Source organism: Vulpes lagopus, chromosome 8 (genome assembly GCF_018345385.1).
Source record: "Vulpes lagopus strain Blue_001 chromosome 8, ASM1834538v1, whole genome shotgun sequence".
Taxonomy (NCBI): domain Eukaryota; kingdom Metazoa; phylum Chordata; class Mammalia; order Carnivora; family Canidae; genus Vulpes; species Vulpes lagopus.
Genome location: NC_054831.1, coordinates 9,079,412 through 9,102,586, shown reverse-complemented (window position 1 = coordinate 9,102,586; position 23,175 = coordinate 9,079,412). Strand labels below are relative to the sequence as shown.

The window sequence follows — 23,175 nt, the reverse complement described above, 5'->3', positions numbered from 1 at the left end:
TCGCTCAGCATTATACACTCTACCTCCATCCAGGTTGTTGCAAATGGCAAGATTTCATTCTTTCTTACGGCTGAAGAATATTCCACTGCATATACACCACATCTTCTTTATCTGTTCATTTGTTGATGGACACTTGGACTGCTCCCATAATCTGGCTTTTGTAACTAAAAATCTGGCTCATAGAGTAGTCCTATTTTTAAATTCTTGAGGAACCTCCACAATGTTTTCCACTGTAGCTGCACCAGTTTCATTCCCACCGACAATGCACCGGGGTTCCTTTCTCTCCACATCCTGGCCAACACTTGCTGTTTCTTGTGTTTTTGATTTTAGCCATTCTGGCGGATGTCAGGTGATATCTCATTGTGGTTTTGGTTTGCATTTCCCTGGGGATGAGTGATGTTGAGCATCTTTTCATGCGTCTGTTCGCCATCTGGATGTCTTATTTGGAGAAATGTCTTCTGCTCATTTTCTCATTGGAGTATTTGGTTTTTGGGGGGTGCTGAGTTGTGTAAGTGCTTTATATATTTTGAATACTAACCTTTTATTGGATACATCATTGGCAAATATCTTCTCCCATTCAATAGGTTGTTGTTTAGTTTTGATGGTTGTTTCCTTTGCTGGGCAGAAGCTTTTTATTTTAACGTAGTCCCAATAGTTTATTTTTGCTTTTATTTCCCTTGCCTCAGAGGGCATGTCTAGAAAAATGTTGCTACATCTGATGTCCGAGAAATTGCTGCCTGTGATTTCTTCCAGGATTTTTATGGTTTCAGGTCTCACATTTAGGTCTTTAATCCATTTTGAGTTTATGTTTGTGTGTGGTGTAGGAAAGTGGCCCAGGTTCATTCTTTTGCACGTGGCTGTCCAATTTTCCCAACACCTTTTGTTAAGAAAACTAGCTTTTTCCATTACATATTCTTGCCTCTTTTGTCAAAGATTAATTGACCATATAATTGAATTGTGGGTTTATTTCTGGGCTTTTTATTATGTTCTCTTGATTTGTGTGTCTGTTTTTGTGGCAGTATCATACTGTTTTGATTACTACAGCTTTGTCATATAACTTGAAGTCTGGAATTGTAATACCTCTAGTTTTGTTTTTCTTTTTCAAGATTGCTTTGGCTATTTGGGGATCTTTTGTGGTTCCATACAGATTTTAGGATTATCTGTTCTAGTTCTGTGGAAAAATTGCTGTTGGTATTTTGATAGGGATCGCATTAAATCTGTAGATTGCTTTGCGTAGTATAGACATTTTAACAATACTTGTTCTTCCAATGCATGAACGTGGAATGTCTATTTGTTTGTGTCATCTTCAATTTCTCTCACCAGCATTTTATAATTTTCAGAGTACAGGTCTTTCACTTCTTTGGTGAGTTTATTCCTAGGTATTTTATTATTTTTGGTGCAATTGCAAACAGGACTATTTCCTTAATTTCTCCTTCTGCTGCTTCATTATTAGTGTATAGAAATGCAATAAATTTCTGTACATTGATTTTGTATCCTGCAACTCTACTGAACTCATTTATTAGGTTTAGTACTTTTTGGTGGAGTTTTAGGGTTTTCCATATACAGTATCATGTCATTTGCAAATAGTGAAAGTTTTACTTCTTCCTTACCAGTTCGGATGCTGTTTATTTCTTTTTGTTGTCTGATTGCTGTGACTAGGACTTCCAGTACTATGTTGAATACAAGTGTTGGGAGTGAACATCCTTGTCTTGTTCCCATCCTTAAGGGAAAAGCTCTCAGTTTCTCCTCATTGAGGATGATGTTGGCTGTGACTTTTTCATACAGGGCCTTTATTTTGTTGAAGTATATTCCCTCTACAACTACTTTGTTGAGGGTTTTTATCGTGAATGGATGTTGTATTTTGTCAAGTGCTTTTTTTTTTTTTTTGCATCTATTGAAATGATGTTTTTTATCCTTTGTCTTGTTGATGTGATGTATCACACTGACTTATTTGTGAATGTTGGACCGTTCTTGCATCCTGAGCATAAATAAATCCCACTTGATCATGGTGAGTGATTTTTTTTAATGTATTGTTGGATTTGGTTCGACAGTATTTTGTTGAGGATTTTTCCATCTGTGTTCTTGATGAACTAAATTATTGCCCATTTTTTCTATCAACAAGTATATTGAGTTCATTTAAACAAAGGAGTTGATACTTTTTCAAAGCCTTCACACACTCTTCAAGAAAACTAAGTAAGGGATTTTTTTTTATTATATTCAAGGGATATGGCTCACTGGGACATTCAGACTCAGTCCCCTCTCCTTCCTGCCACTTTGCCCACTTGGGGACCAGTCCCTCCTAAAGACTCTTACCTTTTACTATTTCACCTGACAGTGGAAGGGGATCCCCAGTGCCATTTTGAGACCCTCAACCTAACGTTCCCTGCTTGTCATTGTTGGAGGTCCATACAGTTCATCTGTGGCACTTTTAATGCTCTTCTGGTGATCTCTTCCCTCTGCATGACTCGGTTCTCCTTTCCTGGGTGACAAATGCTGCTGCTCCCCAGCCTTCCTAATTCAGCATCAGCATTCTCTCCTCATTTCCCTGTTTGTGGACATTTTGACTTTGGAGACCTCCAGTCCACATAAGCCACACTGCAACACGGCCAACAAGGCCGGCGATTCTGTAGCCTTCACATCTGGGATTTCTGGGGTGAGGCCAGGCTCTCCTTTGAGGAGCCACTTATTCCAAGCATTTGTGATTCTGCTCTCTGCTCTAACCTGGGCCTGCTCAGACCCATCTCTTCCTCTTCATCCAGTAGCCCTTCACTCTTACAGTGAAGGCTGTATGAGGTCACCTACCCTCTCTGGACTCTGTGAGCAGTGACACCTTCAGTGACACCTGACAGCTCTTCTTCTTTTGCCTTCGGTGTCTGCTGGACTGGCAGACAGCTTCTTCCCTGCTGCAGACTGCAGAGCATTGCCGGAGAACATGCTAGGATGCTGAGCCTTGGTGCACTACAGAATCTGGCCAGGCCCCCTCTGGCTTCCTGCCACTGCTTTAACAGCCCATTTCTCATCTCATCTATTTCTTGGACTCTTCACAGTGGCTCTTCAGACTTTGCCTCCCACTTTGCAGAAGTTATCAGTGTAAACTTTCCAGCGTCTTTTGTCTCCTATTTTTTTTTAATATTTTATTTATTTGACACACAGAGAGAAAGAGAAAGCACAGGTGGAGGGGAGCAGCAGAGGGAGAGGGAGAAGCAGGCTCCCCACTGAGCAGGGAGCTCCATGTTCAGCTCGATCCCAGGACCCTGGGATCATGACCTGAGCCAAAGGCAGACACTTAATCCACTGAGCCACCCAGGCGCCCTTCTCTCCAGCTTTAAATGTCCCTGTCCTGGCCCTGCCTTCTCTTCTTTCTACCTTCAGAGGCGGATGATACCTTATTTCCAGTGCTCACTCCTTCCCATTGGCAGGGACCATGGTCTGTCCCATCTCCATGTTTTCCTTCACCTTCAGACTCTCTTCACAGAGCCCCATCCCTTTTCTTCCATGTATCCATCTCTCCTTGAAAGAAGCTTCACTTCTACTGTCCTTCTTTGTACCATCCTGTTTCTCTCCTTGGCAGCCACCAAACTTCTTTAACTCTTCATTTACTACCACCCCCAAGTGCTCCCACTCTGTCCTCTGGTCTTCCTGCCTCCCTCGGCAGTCTTCTGAAGAGACTCCTGCAGCTGCTACCCTGTGTTCTCCTGGTTAACACATTTCCAAACTCTGTTTATTTATTAGTTACTCGGCACCAAGCCCTGGACTCAGCACTGGGGATGCTCGAGTAAACACAACACAGCTCTACCCAGCAGCAAGTTCATACTCCGTAAACATGCTGCTTTCTTCCTCTTTTATTTGAGAGAGCGAGAGTGAAAGAAAGCTCATGAGTGGGGGTGAATGAGCAGAGGGAGACGCACACTCCCTTCTGAGCAGGAAGCTCGACCTGGGGCTCCATCCTAGGACCCTGGGACCATGACCTGAGCTGAAGACAGACACTTAACCCACTGAGCCACCCAGGCATCCCTGCCCTCGTTCTTTCACAAGTGAAGAGTAGAATGTTTCAGAGGCTATATAACCTGTCATGGTGCTAGTGATCTGATGGCTAGTGGAATGTATGCTTGTCTATTTTTGTGTTTTCTAGAATGTTCTTTGGTAGTAGGCTTGGGTATAAATATGTTTGTTTTTCAGAGACTGCTTCAGTTCATTTTCAGTACTTCTACTGTGCTCTTGCCAGCTATCTTTGTTATACTTGCTGAATGTATGTAATTTCATTATCATGGAATAAATCATTTTGATATCCTGAAGTCTTCCTATGTGGAAACACAGCAATAGTTACTATACCTTTCGGCTTATTTTACATTATAATTTGCCAAATAGTTTATAGAATTTATTTATTTATTTATTAAAGATTTTATTTATTGTTTATTCATGAGAGACACACAGAGAGAGACAGAGACACAGGCAGAGGGAGAAGCAGGCTCCATATAGGGAGCCCGACATGAGACTCGATTCCAGGTCTCCAGGATTAAGCCCTGGGCTAAAGGTGGTGCTAAACCACTGAGCCACCCGGGCTGCCCAATTTATAGGTTTTAAACTTTATATAAAACTCATGATTTTAGAAGTTAATAGCACTTTATTCTAAAATTTAAAAATTTACTTATTTTTTATTATATTCAAGGATGGATCATTTGCTTTAAAAAAAAAAAAAAGAGATTAGGAAGCTTGTTTTCCTAGCCCACAGCTGCACCATCTAAGCCTAAAGATGCTGAAAAAGAGGAAACTGAAATCTACTTAAAAAAAAAGTATAAATATGAAACAAACTATTTCTCAAGATTTATCTTTTCCTTGGCTTTATGATGTTAAAATTCTACCTTTTTGGTGCCTCTTAAAGTTGTGGCACCATTTTGAGAATAATAATGCAGAGTTTCAAGAAAAGGGAAGTGAATATTTTAAATGTAGATGTGATGAGTTCATTAAAAGCCAAAAATTGATCATTACAGCCTTTCAAACAAGAAATGCAAAAGCCATTGAAGTACCACGCAGGGAAGTGACTGCACTGAACTGCCTGGAGACAGGCACAGGCGCCCGTACAGCTGACGCTGCTGAATGCCTGCTGGATGGAGAGTCAGCAAAAGGAATCACAGCAGTGCCACTTTCTAATGATACAGTAGCTTGTCAAATTAAAGATTTAGCTGCAAACATGAAGGCTGAGTTAGTATCTTCTCTGCGGTATTGTACTTTTCGTCATACACATGGACAAATCAATAGAAGTGGCTAGACTCACCAGTTTGCTTGTGTTCATCTGGTATCAGCACCAGCTAATCCGAGATCTTCTTTTTCCTGAAGACTTTATTTATTTATTTGAGGGAGAGAGAGAGGGCATGGACAGCGGGGAATGGGGGCAGAAGCAGAGGCAGAGGGAGAAGCAGATCCCCTGCTGCACAGGGAGCCAAATGTGGGTTCGATCCCAGGACCTTGAGATCATGACCTGAGCCAAAGTTGGATGCTTAACCGACTGAGCCACCCAAGCCATCCCCTCATCTCCCAGATCTTTTTTTATGGGAATGCTTGGAAACAAACTCAAATGGTGAAACATTCACAATATTGAACAATTTTATTCACCCTCATGGCTGATCCCAGAGCAACTGTGTTGATGTTTGCACTGATGGTGCAAAAGCAATGGTGGCTCAAAACTACTGGCGCCTTAGCACAGGCCGAAGAATGTCCTGGAAGTCATTGTATTTTTCCCTGCCGTGCGTTTGCTGCCAAATAATGGCCGGATTCACTTATCTTTGTTGAAACTGTAAAAATTATCATCACCTTACCTTTATTAAGTCTTTCCTCTTGAGTCCACATCTTTTTTTTTAATATTCCGTGTGACAAAATGGGAAGTCAGTACAAAGCACAGCTGCTGTAAATCAAAGTCCAATGGTTGTCTTGGGGAAAAGCACTTCTGTAACTAAGCTGCAAGCTCACTGGTGCCTTTTCCATGAAATGCCGTGTTTATATTTGGCAGACACATTATTGAAAATGAGGCTGTCACTTCAAGGAAAATAACTGCAGTATTTGTTGCCAATGATAATATTTAAGCTTTCAAAAGGAAATTAGAATTTTGGATAATTTATATCAACCTCCATGAGCTTGTCCACTTGCCAATTGAGATAGAATTTACATACCATGAAATTCACCCTTTGAAAGCATATAATTGGGTGGTTTTTATATATTCACAAAATTATGCAACAAGTATCTAGTTCCAGAACATTTTCATCAGCCTGGAGGATACCCTGTTAGCAGTGCCCACTAGCAGTCACTCCCCATTCCCATTTCTCCCCCAGCCTCTGGCGACCACCAATAAGCTTTTCTGTCCTTATGGATTTGTCTAGTCTGGATATTTCATATAAATGGAACCACATAAGATTATGTGATTTTTAAACACACTGTATAAAATATAAAAACATCTGGAAGATCTATAAGACTCAGTGGACCCGTATTTTCCAAATGACTAAAGCTTCATGTTACATAATCATAACTGGGCAAAAGATTCACCAAAGTGCAAGACAGATCAATGGCTTCTAATGTGAAGATTGTACAAAAAGCTCATCGATATTGTGTCAGATTCCACATTGCCACTAACCTGTAAGAAATATAAGTGTGTTGAGTTTTGGCACGGTATCAAAAAAATCCCTACAGGGTAGCTGGGTCGCTTAGTGGTTGAGTGTCTGCCTTTGGCTCAGGTCATGATCCCGGGGTCCTGGGATCAAGTATGGCATCAGGCTCCCTGCAGGGGGCCTGCTTCTCCCTCTGCCTGTGTCTGCTTCTCTCTGTGTATCGCTCATGAATAAATAAATAAAATTCTTTAAAAAAACCCTACAATTATCTGAAAAGACTTAAAATAGTCCTCGACCCTAAAATAAAATATTCCTCCCCTTTCCAACTACATATTGATATATACACATTTCTTCATGTATGTCAATCAAAACCACCTATCACAACAGATTGAATACAGAAGCAAAGATGAGAATCCAGCTGTCTTCTATAAAGCCATATATTAAAGAAATTTACAAAAATGTAAAACAACACCATTATTCTTACTAAAAAAAATGGGAAAATTTGGCTACTTTTCATAAAAATGTTCTATTTATATTAATAGTAAGCTCCTTATTGTTGTTCTAAAATGAAGTAATGCATGCATATTTTTTTAAATGTCTGAGTTTTTATTTTGAATGTGGTAAAGATCAGTAAGAGGTACAATCTCCCAAAGGACCTTTGTTAAGTGGCCCCAGGAATCCGCATTTAAAATAATTTTGTCTTGATTATTTTTCAGAGTGCCAAGGGGACCTGAGACTGTAAGAGCTTGAGATGTGTAAATCCAGCTCTTGTCGCAGTCTGTATCTTTCACTTGACAAGTAGCTATACCTAGTGATAGTTCTTCAATCTTCTACTAAACCTCTATGCAGGGAGGTAGAAGGGGAGGTGGGCGGGGGGTGGGGGTGACTGGGTGACGGGCACTGAGGTGGGCACTTGACGGGATGAGCACTGGGTGTTATTCTGTATGTTGGCAAATTGAACACCAATAAAAAATAAATTTATTAAAAAAAACCTCTATGCATCTTATACTATCAGTTAGTTTCATTTAAACAGATGATGAGTCCAATTTCCCTCAGCTTTGAGATGACACTGGTACGTTCAGTCCGTTGCAATAGCAAAGTACCTCTGCACGCAGGCTACTTGAGGGCAGGTGCTTTACCTCTGCCTGTTTTGTTCTTACAGAAGCTCAGTTTACATTTGTTGATTGGAAAGGGACCACGGAAACAGAAAGCCCTAATAAAATTAAAATATTACACACTATGGGTGCTCCAAAGATAGTAATTGACCAGAATGTTGTATAAAAGGAAATAATCAATGTGAGAGAGTCAGGACAAGTATATGAAATTGATTTAGATTTTTTTAAAAAAGATCAGTTATTTATTTGAGAGAGAGAGACCAGTGGGAAGAGGGAAAGACAGATTCCCCGCTGGGCTGGGACTCCTCCAACCCTCCCCAGGTGGGGCTTGATCCCAGGACTCCCAAACCGTGACCTGAGCCAAAGGCAGATACCCAACCCACTGAACCACCCAGGCACCCCTGTTTGGAATGTTTTAATCTTGAATATGTTGAGAGTGGGTCTCTAACTTCAGTGTGCATAAGAATCACCTGATCTAGCAGGCAGGTTCATTGGCCTCATCCCACAAGATTCCAATTTATTAGATTTTAAGTGGCCCCAGGAATCCGCATTTAAAATAATTTTGTGGGATCCCTGGGTGGCGCAGTGGTTTAGCGCCTGCCTTTGGCCCAAGGCGTGATCCTGGAGACCAGGGATCGAATCCCACGTCGGGCTCCCGGTGCATGGAGCCTGCTTCTCCCTCTGCCTGTGTCTCTGCCTCTCTCTCCCTGTGTGTGACCATCATAAATAAATAAATAAATAAATAAAATTTAAAAAAATAAATAAAATAATTTTGTATATACATTTTGAATTAAGAAAGCATTATGTGCATGAGGAAAAACAGTCAGACCCACCCCAGTTCCCAAACCTCCCTCCTCGGAGCTGACCACTGTTAATGTTTTCTTCTATTTCTTTCTGGAAATGTTCTCTCTCTCTATACAAGCCATATGAATAACGTTTGTTTGGTGTTAACAAAAACATAATTGGAAGCACATTAAATATATTTTATCTTGCCTTTTTATTTTAGCAATATACTTTGGACAAGGTTTCCTAATTTTATAGATGTGTCTTTTTAAAGAAATAGTTGCGTAAATACCATACTTTATTTTACAGTTCCCCATTGATGGACATTTAAATTGTTTCCAGTCTTTTATATAACAAACAAATCAAAAAAACCTTTGTTCATTTTTCTTTGTTCGTGTGTAGGAAAAAATTTAGAAATGCAATTGCTGGATTAAATGTGTACATTTCAAATGTGATAGCTGGACTGAGCACTTCTAACAACTACCGTACATGATTCTCTCCAGGTGGTTCTATGACCACATCTACAGAAAAACTGTTCCAGGGTAAAGAACCAAATAGATAAACATCAGTTTCGGTTTGGACTTCCCCCCTCTCAAGGCCAAGAAAATTGAGATTTTATACAAAGACACGCTGACCATCTTTAAAGAGGACAAAATTTATTTCATCATATGTAAATAAAAATTAGTTGGGTATGTGAGGGGCACACTATAAACACATGGTATAAATATACAATTAACCCTTTATAATATTGTCAAAGAACTGTAAGGAATAACAGTTTAAACGAGAAGTATTCATTTATTTGCTGTGATTCTTGATAGCATTCTCTTTTATTCTCTTATCAACATGAATATTGCAAGCAGGTTTTATTGTTTTTGTAAAATAGGAACTTCTGATTTGGTAGAAATCACCATTCCATAAATGCAGAGAGTCAGTGAACACCTGTATAAACTGCACATGAGCCGATCTAACTTGGGTATAACGAAAGCCGCGTAACTGGATAAAAAGATCCTGTTCATGATGCACAGCCAGCAGCGCGAGCATCAAAACGCATTGGCTATAGCACCATTCAAAATACTCAATTCGGTGTTGTCTGAAAATGGAAGTAATGGAAGTCATGTAGTCAGTTTTAAAACACATGTGGTTTTTTTTCAGTCTAATTATCTGATTTTACAGTAAATATCTAGAGAGAGAGATAGAGCATTGCCTCAGGATTTAGGAATACCTTGATCAAAATAGACAGCTGGATTCTAAAACAGCAGCCAAAGCTGTAATGATAACAAATAGGTCGTCGTGTTGAACCAAATGGAGGGTGACATGCAATTTATTATCTATAACAATTTACAGGCGATTCTTGAGTCATTAGAGGTAATATTGAGTGCGTATACTAACCATGCTTTTGTTTCTCCTTTCCATTAGCTGCCTTTTATTATTATTGTGATTTTGGTGGTCCCTTTGGTTATACAACCCCTCCCACTAGACGTTAAAACAGGAAATAATGGAGATGGAACACGAAGGAAACTTGTTAACTCTGAAGCGCTCGGTGGAGGAAAAGTCTGAAACTGTTGGCGAAAATCAAGCTTGGGGTAACACTCAGTGATGCCAATTGCTGGTAAAATTCCTGCCTCTAATAACCAAGGATAATTGAGAATGGTCTGTGCTCACTTTAGATGCATTTGACCCCAGACACTGGCAATGGCATCAAAGGATCTGTATGTGTGTGAGGAGCAAATTGTGAGTAGAAATTGAAATGGTTCTAAAATATGTGTAATTAAGTAAGGCAGCCCGAGATTTCAGAAATGATTCTGGGGGAGAACACGCTGCAGTCGGAAAATTGGCTTAGAAAAATAGAGATCTCGGATAAAGGAAGAGAGTTACTCGGTGTCATGGATTACAGTTATCTTGCGTATGAAATCAATGAACAGAACAATTTTTAAAAGCGTGTCGAGCTCAGGCAGATGAACTGTCTCTATAACAAGAGGCCCCAGAGAAGGACCAAGGGTCACCACCACCCCAGCGTCAAGTGCACAGACGTGTAGACTAAGGTCGTTCCGTTTATCACCCTCGCAACTTTAGAGTCGCTCGTTTTGGATTAGTAACACACTTTCCAGATGATTTAACTGCCAACTTTATATATCAGCCAGTAGTTGCTTCTCTGTTTTATTTAGTGGGCGGGAGAAACTCAGAAAAAAAATTCTCATAAACCCCAGATCATGCTTGTAAACGAAGAGGCCAATGATATGAGTAAAAGTGCTCGAACCATAGCCCTTGATTCCATGTTTGCGTGACGGATACGACTTTTTGCTAAGGAAGTCATTATTATTTATCTAGGTTTTGTCTTGGGATTCAGTTAATCACTAAATAATACTAAATTAGGATGGATGATAGGTGCTTTTCTTAGAGGAAGATTGAAAACCTGTGCTCCCTCGCTGCAAAATTCTTCCATAAAAATATAAACTGTGTTTCTTTAATTGTACTAAATGTATTACCTTTGAAATTAGAGCCTGCCTTTGCTTTTGACTACTAGATCAACAGTGACCTGTAACATGCTCTGAAGCCTCGTCGTATTCTTGTGCTTGAAACCCATTCACCTATAAGCTTTCCAGAAGCACTTCGATAATTTATTTCCACCGTTCAAGTAGTTGAGTTGAAAAGATTTTATTCCTCATCTTTGTTTTTCAAAAGCTGTATCTAAAAGCTTAGGCCCCGTGGGTGATGATGGAATAATTCCTGTAAGGGCATTTCTACCAATTATTTAACAGGCCGTCTTCAAAGGACATTGTCACCTCTAAAAAGCAGGTAAGTCTTACATACCTTGAGCGTTTGCTTCTTCCCAACCCGAGAGGCAGTGAAGCTTTCAGATGAAGTCGTGACCATGGCATTTACAAGTGACAGTGCCAGCAACCATACAAAGCACTTCCCCACAACGTCACAGGCTCCTCACAGCAACCATGTGAGGTAGGCATGAGTACCACAAAGAAATCTTCCAGGAAACACAACATGACGCTAAACGTGGGCACCATCCAGGTATTTTTTTCTGGATTGTTCTATCATTTGAATACATGGCTGAATGAGTAAAAAGAGTATTCCTACCATGTAGAGTAAGCCACATATATAAAAGGAAAAATCGTATTTTTCTGTGATGTCATAGATCCAGCCTGCAAAACAAAAAGGAATCTATTCAGCGTAACGTAATTGCTAAAAGTCAAGAACACAATTATCGCTCCTGTAAATATTTCTATAAGAACTTATTTATATGTCATATGGTGCCCCAAACATTTCATTTAGCCATTTTTAAGCCCAGGCTATATAAAACAGAGTTCTCAGGGCCTGAAAATGGCAGGCATTTAGCTTCCAAGCTGCTAGGATACCTTACAAAGTGCTTAAGGTACGGAAACAGTAGCTGGCCGACCCTTGGGAGAATCTGGCTCCCAGCCCTGGGTCTCTCAGGCTGGCACACTGCCAACTGTGAAAAGTGAACCTAATGATTTTCTTTTTTCACAAATATAACCACAAATCTTTTCTCAAACCTTCGAAACTCTTCTGAAGAAGTTTCTAGGGTATATCAAAAGAGGCTGAGCAGAAGACATTTGAACTTTCATTCACTGTGGAATATTTGAGAGTCAACATCTGTTCTAGAAGGATGGTCCGTGTCCTATAAAATTCATATTTACAGCTATAAAACTTTAATATTTCTATATACAGAGAACTTTAAATTGTCAAGGATACGAACTTCAACGCTGACTAAATGATCAGTTTTTAATACTATAACCTAAAACTTTCATATAATAATCTTACTAGGCACTCCGCAAAATACTACTATACTTCAAGGATTCTAAGGTATCACAAGTTGCATGATGCATCATTATCTTATGTAGCGATAAGAAAGAAATATCCTTGTCAGTTAAAATACGACTCTGTTTTCCTGGGACTTTGTAAAATGCATTCCAATTTCAGAAGTGTTAAAGTGTGAAAAAAATTATCAGAAATTATGATATATGGGGCAGCCTGGGTGGCTCAGCGGTTAAACATCTGCCTTCAGCCCAGGGTGTGATCCTGGAGACCCAGGATCGAGTCCCACGTCGGGCTCCCTGCGTGGAGCCTGCTTCTCCCTCTGCCTGTGTCTCTGCCTCTTTCTCTCTCTCTCTCTCTCTATGTGTCTCTCATGAGTAAATAAAAAAAAAATTTTTTAAAGAAACTAATGAAATGTAATTAGACGTCAGTGACTAGATCTAAGAATCAGTCACATGTCGCGGTTCCCCACGTAGCCAAACCATGTGAACTGAGAGGATGAAGCCATCCACAAGAATTTCATTTATGGTAAAAACGTAAATTTTGAACATTCGCTTTTTTTCATATTAACAGGTACATAGTAGCAAAGACATAAAGAAAACAGGAATGACTTAAGGACCAAACGTGGTGTTTCGTGACCACTTGGCAAAAATGTCTTTTTAAGAAATATCTAACTGGCACATGATTGCATAAATGCAACTGAACCTTCTCCCACCAACAAACAGCTACACAAAAGCAACTGCTAAATGTGCCAATTAGTACCTCTGACTTCCTGGCAATGGTCTGTCTCGCTCCTTATTGTATCTCCTGCATAATTAACAGGCCTGGGTGAGTCAAGGTAGTCATAAAGGAAAACAAACACTTGCCTGCATGAAACATTTATATATTTTAACCACTTAAAAGCTGTGGACTCCAGATACACTTGAAAAGTCAACCAACTTTTTTGGAGTTTTGTTATTTGATCCAAACACACGAAAGAGGAAAACCCCATACTCTTGAGATGCAGCGTTGGGAAAACGCTCTACTGGCTTTTCTTAATCTCCAGTTTGCAACCAGAGGAACAAGGGAGATTAAATATATAATCCAAAAGCAAAGCTTTGGCCTCAGAACCGAATCAGGAAGACACTGGGATATGACATATGAGCAAGAACGCACCCAACTCGGCTCAGTGTCACCGTGTGACACCCTCTAGCCTCTGAATTAGAAAGAAGTGAAGGACACCTCGCAGGGAACAAGGTGTGGTCTGTGTCTCTAAACTGAGTGTGCATCAGGGCTATCTAGAGGCCACAATTAAAAACAATCAATAAATATAAATGAGGTTCTCATACCCCACTCACCCCCTATGAAAGCTGCTCTTGTCACCTCGATAGTTAAATCTGTGCTTTTCATACGGTTGGGTGACAGCGTTGAGATCACGGCTGTGAGTCCCAAACACTGACATCTGAAATATGCTAAACTATCATTGCGGCTGAACATGGATCTCGGAGATGGGACAAAGTCTTAACTGACTGGAAAATTAATTTGTATTTAGCTCAGACTATGTATTTCCTTTTTTGTTTGAAGTAGTTGAGTATGATAAGCTTCGGGGCTCTGTGATGTGGCCCCTACCTCCCTCTTTCCCCTGGAGCCCCAAGCTTAACAAGAGCATGAGCCACCAATTTTTGGAGTTCTAAACACATTTTCTCCTGGTTTCTTGTCTGTCCGTATACAGTTCCCCCTCCTGTGGGGACGGTAATAAACACCATCGTCCCTAACACCCTAGCATCCCCTGCTTTCCGCTCGATCCCCCCCTCTTGCCCCTGCAGACTACAGAAAATGCTAAGTACATTATACATTGTTACAGTTGTTAACTGAGTCCATCATATTTTAAAATATTTTCTTTCCTCAAAAAGTATAAATGTTTGTAAAAGGGGGTCTATCTTTAAAAGTAACTCGTAAAAAAATATATATATAAAAGTAACTCGTGTGTCCATTTTTTAAAAAGTGCACCCAATTCCTCCAAACAATTTCATAGTAACAAACTGGAGCAGTTGTCCTAAATTTTATGTGAAAATTATCCCCTAGGTTTCTCTGGTGTACCTTTAGGATTTACTTGTATATGACTCTGGATCCTGCCCTTGATCTTTGGCAGAAATGTTGTAACATTTCTGCAGGTTTGAACCGAATCCATTCCTGCATCAGAGGCAAAGCGGGTCAGGAGAGATAAGACTTCACCATGTGCTTTGATCGCCAGCACACAGGGACATAACTCTTCAGAGAAATGATGTTTCTGCCCACCTCATTCATCCTTCACCACCTCTCCCTACGGGTCTGATCTCGGTTCCTTGGTTCGGAGCCTGGCATCCTTGGCAACTCCGATCCAACCATCAATTCGAATCAACAGCTTCCAAGTAAAATCTGGTTCCCTATGAAGTTGCATTCACTTTTCCTTAGAGCTGTCAGATGAGGAATGATGGCTACTTTTCATATTTATTAAGTAGGTATTCCCAGCTTTTGATGAAAAACACTGCAAATTGTTGCTATGCTGTTATATTTTAGGCAAAGAGAGGAGATATATGCAGATTTAGGCAACTCTGGTGGCCACGTTTTGCTGTATTTTACACTGAAAACGTCTAGAAAAGTATGCAGTATGATTACATCTTTACAGAGATGAACTGAATGCCCAACAATATTATAAATGAATTAGATCAAAAAGGTCTTGTTGCTAAATGACACAGCTGAAATGTCTGTTCACTCTCTGATTGTACATTCTTCTAAATGGAACTGAGCGACTGTCTAACACACTAGTGAATGGTGCCAGATTTCTGTATGCCAGTAGAAACCACTTTGAAAAATGGAAAACACATTCATTTCTGAACCCATTAAAAAAGAAAAAGGTAACGTGAACAATAATTTTCTCTGTAGCAAACCCCGCAGGTAATAATTCCTGGCCCACCTCGAATTTCTAGCAAGGATTTAATGTGGTAATTTGGTCATTTGTACTGCCAGTCGCTTCTGAGCTTCAAGGCATGAAAGACCAGGCTTACATCTCACTGGACGTTGGCTCTTTGGCCTGGAAAGTCAGTGAATTAAGGGCAATACCATTAGCCAAAGATGCTGTTCGGCATTTCTTGGCGGATGATTTCAGTGCAAGGAGAAGAAACACATAATAAGAGAGTCCCCTTGGTTGCTGGCCTAGAGACGCACAGCAGAACACTGATTTCAGAGTCCATGGATGGCATTCAGCTACCGAGCCTACGTCTAGGACCCTGAAGCAGGCAGAGGTAACGCCTGATGACTGAGGGCTGGAGATAACTCCCTGCTTCCCATTCTAACTCCTTTCTCCTCCCCTCCAAAAAGTGCTCTGGAATGCTATTTGGTGAGAAGGACATGACATGGGAATGAGATAAAGAAATCACGCAGGCCGACGTCGGTGCTCTAATGAAGATTGATCATGAATTGCCTAAGCCCCACCTCACAGCTGTGTTGGGATGCTGCTACTGAAAACTGGTGGATCGGTGTAAAAATAACCCCAGACTGACTATTAGAAGCAGAAAGTACGCCTGGATCATGAGAAGAATCGTCGACAGATTCCATTGCCACAGACAATATAACTGGAGAACCTTCAGCAAGAGAACGGATGAGCCACTGATAATATCCGCATCATCCCCTTAATGGATATTTCATTTTAACATCTCTGGAAGGTACCATCGGTTGCCTGATCCAACCCCCAATCTCCCTTCTTTTTTCTTTTCCCTCCTCGACTACAGAGGCTAGGAAGCAAAATACAATTCCCCTTGAAGCATGGACTAGCTGTCTGACACAGTTCTGGCCAATCAGATGAAAACGAAAGTCTGCTGAAATGGAGTCTTTCTTCCCATTTTCCTCCTTGTTACAGACGAGGATGTAGGGGCTGGAGCTGCAGTGGCCATTGTGTGGCCATGAGGCAACTGGCATGAGGAAAAGGCCAGGGGAGGTTCTTGGAGACGCTGTCTCAACACCATCTGGTATCTCTGAATTATAGATTTTGGATTATGCAACACAATTATGTAATGTAATGTATGTCAGCTATATTCGATGCAAAATAAATTAAATCTCTGTTTAAGCTACCATTGGTGGGGTGTTCTTTTATGGCCAGATGCATCCCTAACTGAGAATTCTACAGATCACTGAGCGAGTTCTGACTTTACAGCTGTCAATACAGTTTGCTGCACTTATATAGTTATTGACCGTCACCTAGAAATGCTGTGCCTGCATCTCTGCATACAGGCAAAGAACAGGAGCAGCTTGACCTAAGAGGGGTCCTCATGGGCTGCTGGGTTTCCTAAAGTGAGTCTTGGTTCTTAAACTGTTATTCAGCCAGCTGCCAGTGTTGTCAGCTGTATGGGAAAAATCCCTGCTTTCTTGAGCTTCAAATTCTGTAGGGGACTTCATTACTTTTATTATTTTTATTTTATTTTATTTTATTTATTTATTTATTTTTATTTTTGTAGGGCACTTTATTTTTTTTTAATTAATTAATTAATTTATTTATGATAGAGAGAGAGAGAGAGAGAGAGAAGCAGAGACATAGGCAGAGGGAGAAGCAGGCTCCATGCACCGGGAGCCTGACGTGGGACTCGATCCCGGGTCTCCAGGATCGCGCCCTGGGGCCAAAGGCAGGCGCCAAACCGCTGCACCACCCAGGGATCCCCAAACGGGAGCTTCTTTCTCATTTGCCCTGGGCTTCAAAATACAAAGGCGAAGGGGATCCCTGGGTGGCGCAGCGGTTTGGTGCCTGCCTTTGGCCCAGGGCGCGATCCTGGAGACCCTGGATCGAATCCCACGTCGGGCTCCCGGTGCATGGAGCCTGCTTCTCCCTCTGCCTGTGTCTCTGCCCCTCTCTCTCTCTCTGTGACTATCATAAATAAATAAAAATTAATTAAAAAATAAAAAAATAAAAAAAAATACAAAGGCGAAGCCAACCAGCTGTCCCCACGCGCGGGAGCGTCTCCAGCCCCGCGGCGCTTACCTGCGAAAGGTGGTCCCAGCAGCGCCGAGATGCCGTTGGCGCAGATGATGATGCCGTAGGCGTTGGCCAGGTGCTCGATCCCCACCAGGTCTTCGGTCACCACGGGCATCAGCGAGAAATAGCCGCTGGAGAAGCCGATCAGGGCGCAGATGACGGCCAGGCCGGCGTAGGTGTGCATCAGGGGCAGGATGAAGATGCTGAGGACCAGGGTGAAGTTGGCCATGAGGAAGACGTTCCACACGCTGACGCAGGGCAGGTCGGCCACGACGCCCAGGACCACTTTGGCCAGGATGTGCACTATGGCTATGATGGAGGTCAGAGGGAACACGTCGTTCTGCTCGGACAAACGGTACAAATGGACTATCTCCGGGAGGTGGATGAAGGGGATGACAAAGCTGCTGTAGGCGAACAAAGCCCAGACAATGAAGGCGACAAACCTCCGGTTGGTGAAGAGCGAGGCGGTCCCGAAGTAGCCCGAGGCCCAGGCGCGGAAGCCCTCGCGGACCCTCCTGCCCAGCCGGCCCGCCGTCTTGAGGACCCCGAGGGCGCCCCGGGGCTCCCCCGCCTGCTCCTCGGGCCCCGCGGGCCCCGGCCCCGGCCCCCGCGGGCGAGCCGGCGCCGCCCCGCCCGGGCCCTCGGGGTCCCCGCGCGCCGCCAGGGGCCGCAGGAGCGCGCCGCACACGCACAGGTTCAAGGACACGGCGCCCTGGATGAACATCGCGTCGCGCCAGCCGTACTCCGCGCACAGGTGCTTGAGCAGCAGCGTCATGAGGAACGTGCCGAACCCCGTCCCGGTGGTGCTGAGGCCCTGCGCCAGCGCGCGTCTCTTCTGGAAGTACCTGCCCACCATGACCACGGCCGGCAGGTAGGCCATCCCGCTGCCCAGGCCTGCGGGGCGGTGGGGACAGGGGCGCGGCGCGCCGGGTCATCTGCAGCTCGCAGCTGCCTCCCCGGGGCCGCTGACTCATCACACACGCGCGCACGCACAGGCAGAGGGAGAGGCAGGCCCCCTGGGGGCCCCGGTGCGGGACGCGGTCCCCGGACCCAGGGTCAGGACCTGAGCCCAAGGCACATGCTCAGCCACTGATGCCCTCCTCATCTGCGCTTCATTAGGTTCATCTTTATGCTATTTTTTTTTTTGCACAAAGAAGTAACGTTTGTATGAAACGTACCTCCCCCTCCTGCATCCTTTCCTTCTCCTCCCTCACAAGAGAGAAAAAGGGGTGCTTCCGGCCCCTCCTGGGGCCCCCACGGCCCAGGGCGAAAGGCCCTGCAGGCCCAGGCGTGCTGTGGTGGGGGGTGGGGGTGGGGGAAGGGTGATCGGCCCACTAGGCCCTTGGCGGAGAGAGGGGATGCCCGCCGTGGACGTGGGGCCTGCCCTCCCTGCCACCTCATACAGCCTGCACCTCCTTCCTTCCTTCCTTCCTTCCTTCCTTCCTTCCTTCCTTCCTTCCTTCCTTCCTTTTCCTTCCTTCCTTCCTTCCTTCCTTCCTTTTCCTTCCTTCCTTTTCCTTCCTTCCTTCCTTCCTTTTCCTTCCTTCCTTCCTTCCTTCCTTCCTTCCTTCCTTCCTTCCTTCCTTTTCCTTCCTTCCTTCCTTCCTTTTCCTTCCTTCCTTCCTTCCTTCCTTCCTTCCTTCCTTCCTTCCTTCCCTCCCTACTTTGACATGCACCTGCTCCTGATATTTCAGTAAAATCCAGTTTGGGTCTGTGTCTTGAGTGTTTTGTTGTTGTTTTTTCTTTAAAAAAAAAAAAAAAAAGATCGGTGGGTAAGCACCATGAGGGTCATCCATGGAATCTTCCAGCCCATCATTTCCCTCCAAAGGGCTCTGCAGCACAGGCTACTCCAATAATAAAATAAGCCAGCATTCTCACATCAGAGTATCAGAATGAATGAATGGGTGAGAAGACGGATGAATGAAAGAATGAACAGATGTTGGGGCCCTGCTGTCACTGCCAACTGCATTAAGCGCTCAGGAAAGTATTTATGTACAAGCGGATGGAGAGTGAGTCCGGGCAATTTGCAGAAGCCTCAGGAATGGGTCCATTTGTGCACAAATTAATAGGAAGAATAAAAGGAATGTGCCCATAAATATACCCAGCTACTGGATGTCAAAACCACGTAATACTTATTTGTAGCTCTGACTTCCACTTGTGTCTTTCTTAGAAAATTGGATCAGTTGGTGATTTCCACCAACAAAATTAAAATGCTGGTGGGGGAGACCATGTGTGCTCCGGGCAGGGGATATAACAGAACTCTCTGTACTTTTTGCTCAATTTTGCTGTGAACCTAAAACCGCTCTAAAAAATGAAATCTATTTCTTAAAAAAATGAAATGAAATGAAATAATGAAATGAAATGAAATGAAATGAAATGAAATGAAATGAAATGAAATGAAATGAAATACTGGCCAGGAGGTTGTGGGTGCATTATCAACTTCTAGGTATAGACAGAGGGAAACCATAAGAGCTACTTCAATGATCATGGGGCTCCATATGGTTCTAATGCTTGAGACTTCCTGACATTGGGATGGCAGCATGAGAGTACAAAAGAGACTTTGACCAATGTTGTTTCCCAGAGCCAAAGTCTCCTTAGTTCAGCATCATTTAATAGTTCCAGAAATACTTGACTTTGAGAGAAACCAGAGCCATCATACATACAATTATAATACTAATTACCATTAATTAAGTACCAATGATGGATGATGGGCCAGTTGCTTTATAGGCTTTAGGTGACTGGATTTTCACAATAACCCAGAAGTTAGCTGTGGGTCTATCCTTAAAAAAAAAAAAAAAAAAAGGGCAACCCGGGTGGCTCAGTGGTTTAGCTCCGCCTGCAGCCCAGGGTGTGATCCTGGAGACCCGGGATCAAGTCCCACGTCGCGTTCTCTGCATGGAACCTGCTTCTCCCTCTGCCTGTGTCTCTGCCTCTCTCTCTCTGTGTCTCATGAATAAATAAATAAAATCTTAAAAAAACAAAACAACCCCCCCCCCCAAAACCCACACCACCTTTTATTTATTTAAGTAATCTCTACATCCAAGGTGGGGCTCAACTCAAATTCACGACACCAAAATCAAGAGTTGCATGCTCTTCTGACTGGGCCGGCCAGGTATCCCTATGCCCCTTTCTTGAGCCTCATGAAGACTTAAGCTACTTGCCCAAGACGAGCTGCAGGAACCTGGATAATCCAGGGTGAAAGTCAGACCCAACTGCAGAGTCTGGTCCTTTCCCACTGCCTCTCACCCTAAAACGCTCATCCCCCTGGCTACCTGCAGGTAGGATTTTGATGAAGGATTTTGCTTCAGCATGAGTTTCTAAAAGAAGCCTCCAGAAGCAACCTGCCTCCTTTATTTACCTAAAAGTAGTGATATTAACAGCACCTGTCAGAAATCAATGAGCCTCAACCACTCTTCAGGTGGATACCCTTGTTTTAAGAACAATTAAGCAAACTTCTAAGTGATTCCCAGCACAAGTGGGAGCAGGTCCCCCTTGCAAGCTCAGAGAGGACAATGATCATAATTTGCATTATGTGATAAATTAGCATGAAGAAAATGACTCGCCTTAATTTTGAACTAAACTCTGGATTAATCTGTATGATGTTTAAGTCCATAAAAAACAGAATCTCTAACTTCCTAATATTCAAAGAAGCAGAGAAAAATAGTCCACTAACACACTCCTTCCTCCCTCTAACTGTAAAGCAAATCCCACATATATTATGTCAAGTGCAAATATTTTAGTATAAATCTCTAAGAGAAGAATTCTTTAAACAGCATAATCATCATATCTTAACTGAAAAAAATGAACAATTTACTTGATATCATGAAACATCCAGAAGGTGTTCAAATTTCTAATTGTCTCATAAATGACTATTTTTAAAAATACTTTAAAAAAAAAAAAACAGGATCCAAGTAAGGCCCACACAGTGCTATTCTTTGATATGATTTTTAAGCCTCTTTTAAATTCCTCTATTTTTTTCTTAAAATTTATCTCTCTTTCTTTTTTCTTGACATTTATTTGTGAGGAAACTGGGTCATTTGTCCTGTCAAATTTGTCATCGTCTAGATTTTGCTGAGAGCACAAAATGAGTTTAATTTTTAGAAAAATTTGATTTGTGACTGACAATAACCAACATCCTAAATTTAGTGTGGTTATGGATTTCTAAACAACAGAATAAAATGATTAATAGGAATAGAACCGAGATACCTAAGAGCAGCACTAATTCTAACTTAGTGTGAATAATAAATGCTCCCATATATGAAGAAATAACAAAATCCATGCCCAACGTCACAAGTATCTATTTTCCCTGTTACACCATCCATGTCCTTACCAGCATCCTCCCCTCCTCACGTGGCTCTGTTGTCTGTAATGAGCACAATTATTCCATGAGCTTATAGGACAGGCCCTGGGGATATGTGGCTCAAGCCCAGTGGTCAGCCAAGGCTCTGCTAATGTCCAGCCCTGGGAAGGGCCCTGGAATAACTATTCACGGGCTCGGAGGATGAGCTTACGGCCCTACCAACCAGGTGGAGAAAAGAGGCCCAGATGGGAAGAAAAAAATCCTGACATTCTGGGTCACTGGGGATGGGGGGAAAGGTGTCTTCAGGAGACAGGCTTAAGAGAATGGAGCTCTGGTGAGGCTGAACAAATCTGTCCAGACTCCCTTGGCTAAGTAAGACATTATTTTTTTTCTGCTTAATAGGAGGATACTCCTACACAGTTTTAATTGCCTAGGTGTTAAAGAAAAAAGAGAGAGAGAGAGATACAAACAAATCTGTCTCAAATACTTTTTGGAAGGAAGCAGGATATCAGCAAAGTTTTTTTCTCAAACGTAAATTATACAGTGAAATGTGTTTCTCAAGGGCTTTCTTTCCTTCTTTTTAAAAATATTTTATTTATTTACTTGACATAGAGAGAACAGCAGGCAGAAGGAGAGGGAGAAGCAGACTCCCCACTGAGCAGGGAGCCTGACACAGGACTCGATCTCAGGACACTGAGATCATGACCTGAGCCAAGGACAGATGCTTCACAGACTGAGCCACCCAGGTGCCCCTCAAGTGCTTTCTTTTTGCAGATCTTCCCATTTTTTTCTTTTCTGTTAAATAGGGCCTAGATTGCTAATCAGCATCCACATGCCTCTCTAGTGATAGCCCAGAGTTTTGCATATATAAGTTAACTGATTTGGCTGGATTTTCCAGTTTAATATAGTTTGATATATATTTGTGGGGGAGGTGGATACATTTATTTGCAGAGATTTTTTTTTTGGTTTTTCCTGTATAACAAGTGGGAGTAATAAAGAGTCTCAAGACACACTTCCCTTTCACCAGCCCCCCGATTTTCCTCCTACTTCCTTGGGTCCAGAACTATCTGTTGAATAAATAAGTGAATGACTATGGAAACAATATCAATTGCAGGTCAATCAGCAATTAACTGCAAGAAAAAAAGTTCATTTAAACAAAGAATCGAATCATAGGAATCTCTAAATGAGGGGAATTAATCTCAAGTCTCAGTTTTTAGGACCAAGTCTATATAATCTGGATGTGTGTCTATATAATCTGGATGTGTGTGACCACCACATCCAGTTCACAGGGGGTGCCACATGTCTGCCCGGGGACCCCAGTGTCACTCCCTAGCTTTGGCAGGAGTGTTTATTTCCTCACCCACAATATAAAAAATCCCAGTGCTGGCTCTATTCATTGGAGTGTTTGGGGGGAATTTTCTATAACACTCAGGAAAACATCTTAAGCTGTTCTTTAAGAACTGTTACCAAGTCCTTCAGATCCATGGTTTTTAAACTATGATTCAAAGGACATAGAAGTGCTTTATGTGTAAATGTGGATCAATGTAAATTACAGAGAATCAGCTTGCCAACTTATTTGGAGAGGAGGTCTTCGTGTTCATGTCT

At 42.4% G+C, this 23,175-nt stretch overlaps 1 protein-coding gene across 1 annotated transcript in view; it reads right to left on the bottom strand.

Moving 5' to 3' along the window:
• Window positions 1-9,427: 9,427 nt before the first annotated feature.
• SLC16A14 (solute carrier family 16 member 14) overlaps window positions 9,428-23,175 on the bottom strand; it is a 29,596-nt gene continuing 15,848 nt past the window's right edge. The window contains exons 4-5 of the mRNA XM_041767408.1: window positions 17,277-18,164; window positions 9,428-11,652 (exon numbers count right to left, since the gene is read on the bottom strand). Of these exons, the coding sequence (XP_041623342.1) occupies window positions 11,501-11,652; window positions 17,277-18,164 (1,040 nt within the window). The 3' untranslated portion in view covers window positions 9,428-11,500. The remainder of the gene's footprint in view (window positions 11,653-17,276; window positions 18,165-23,175) is intronic.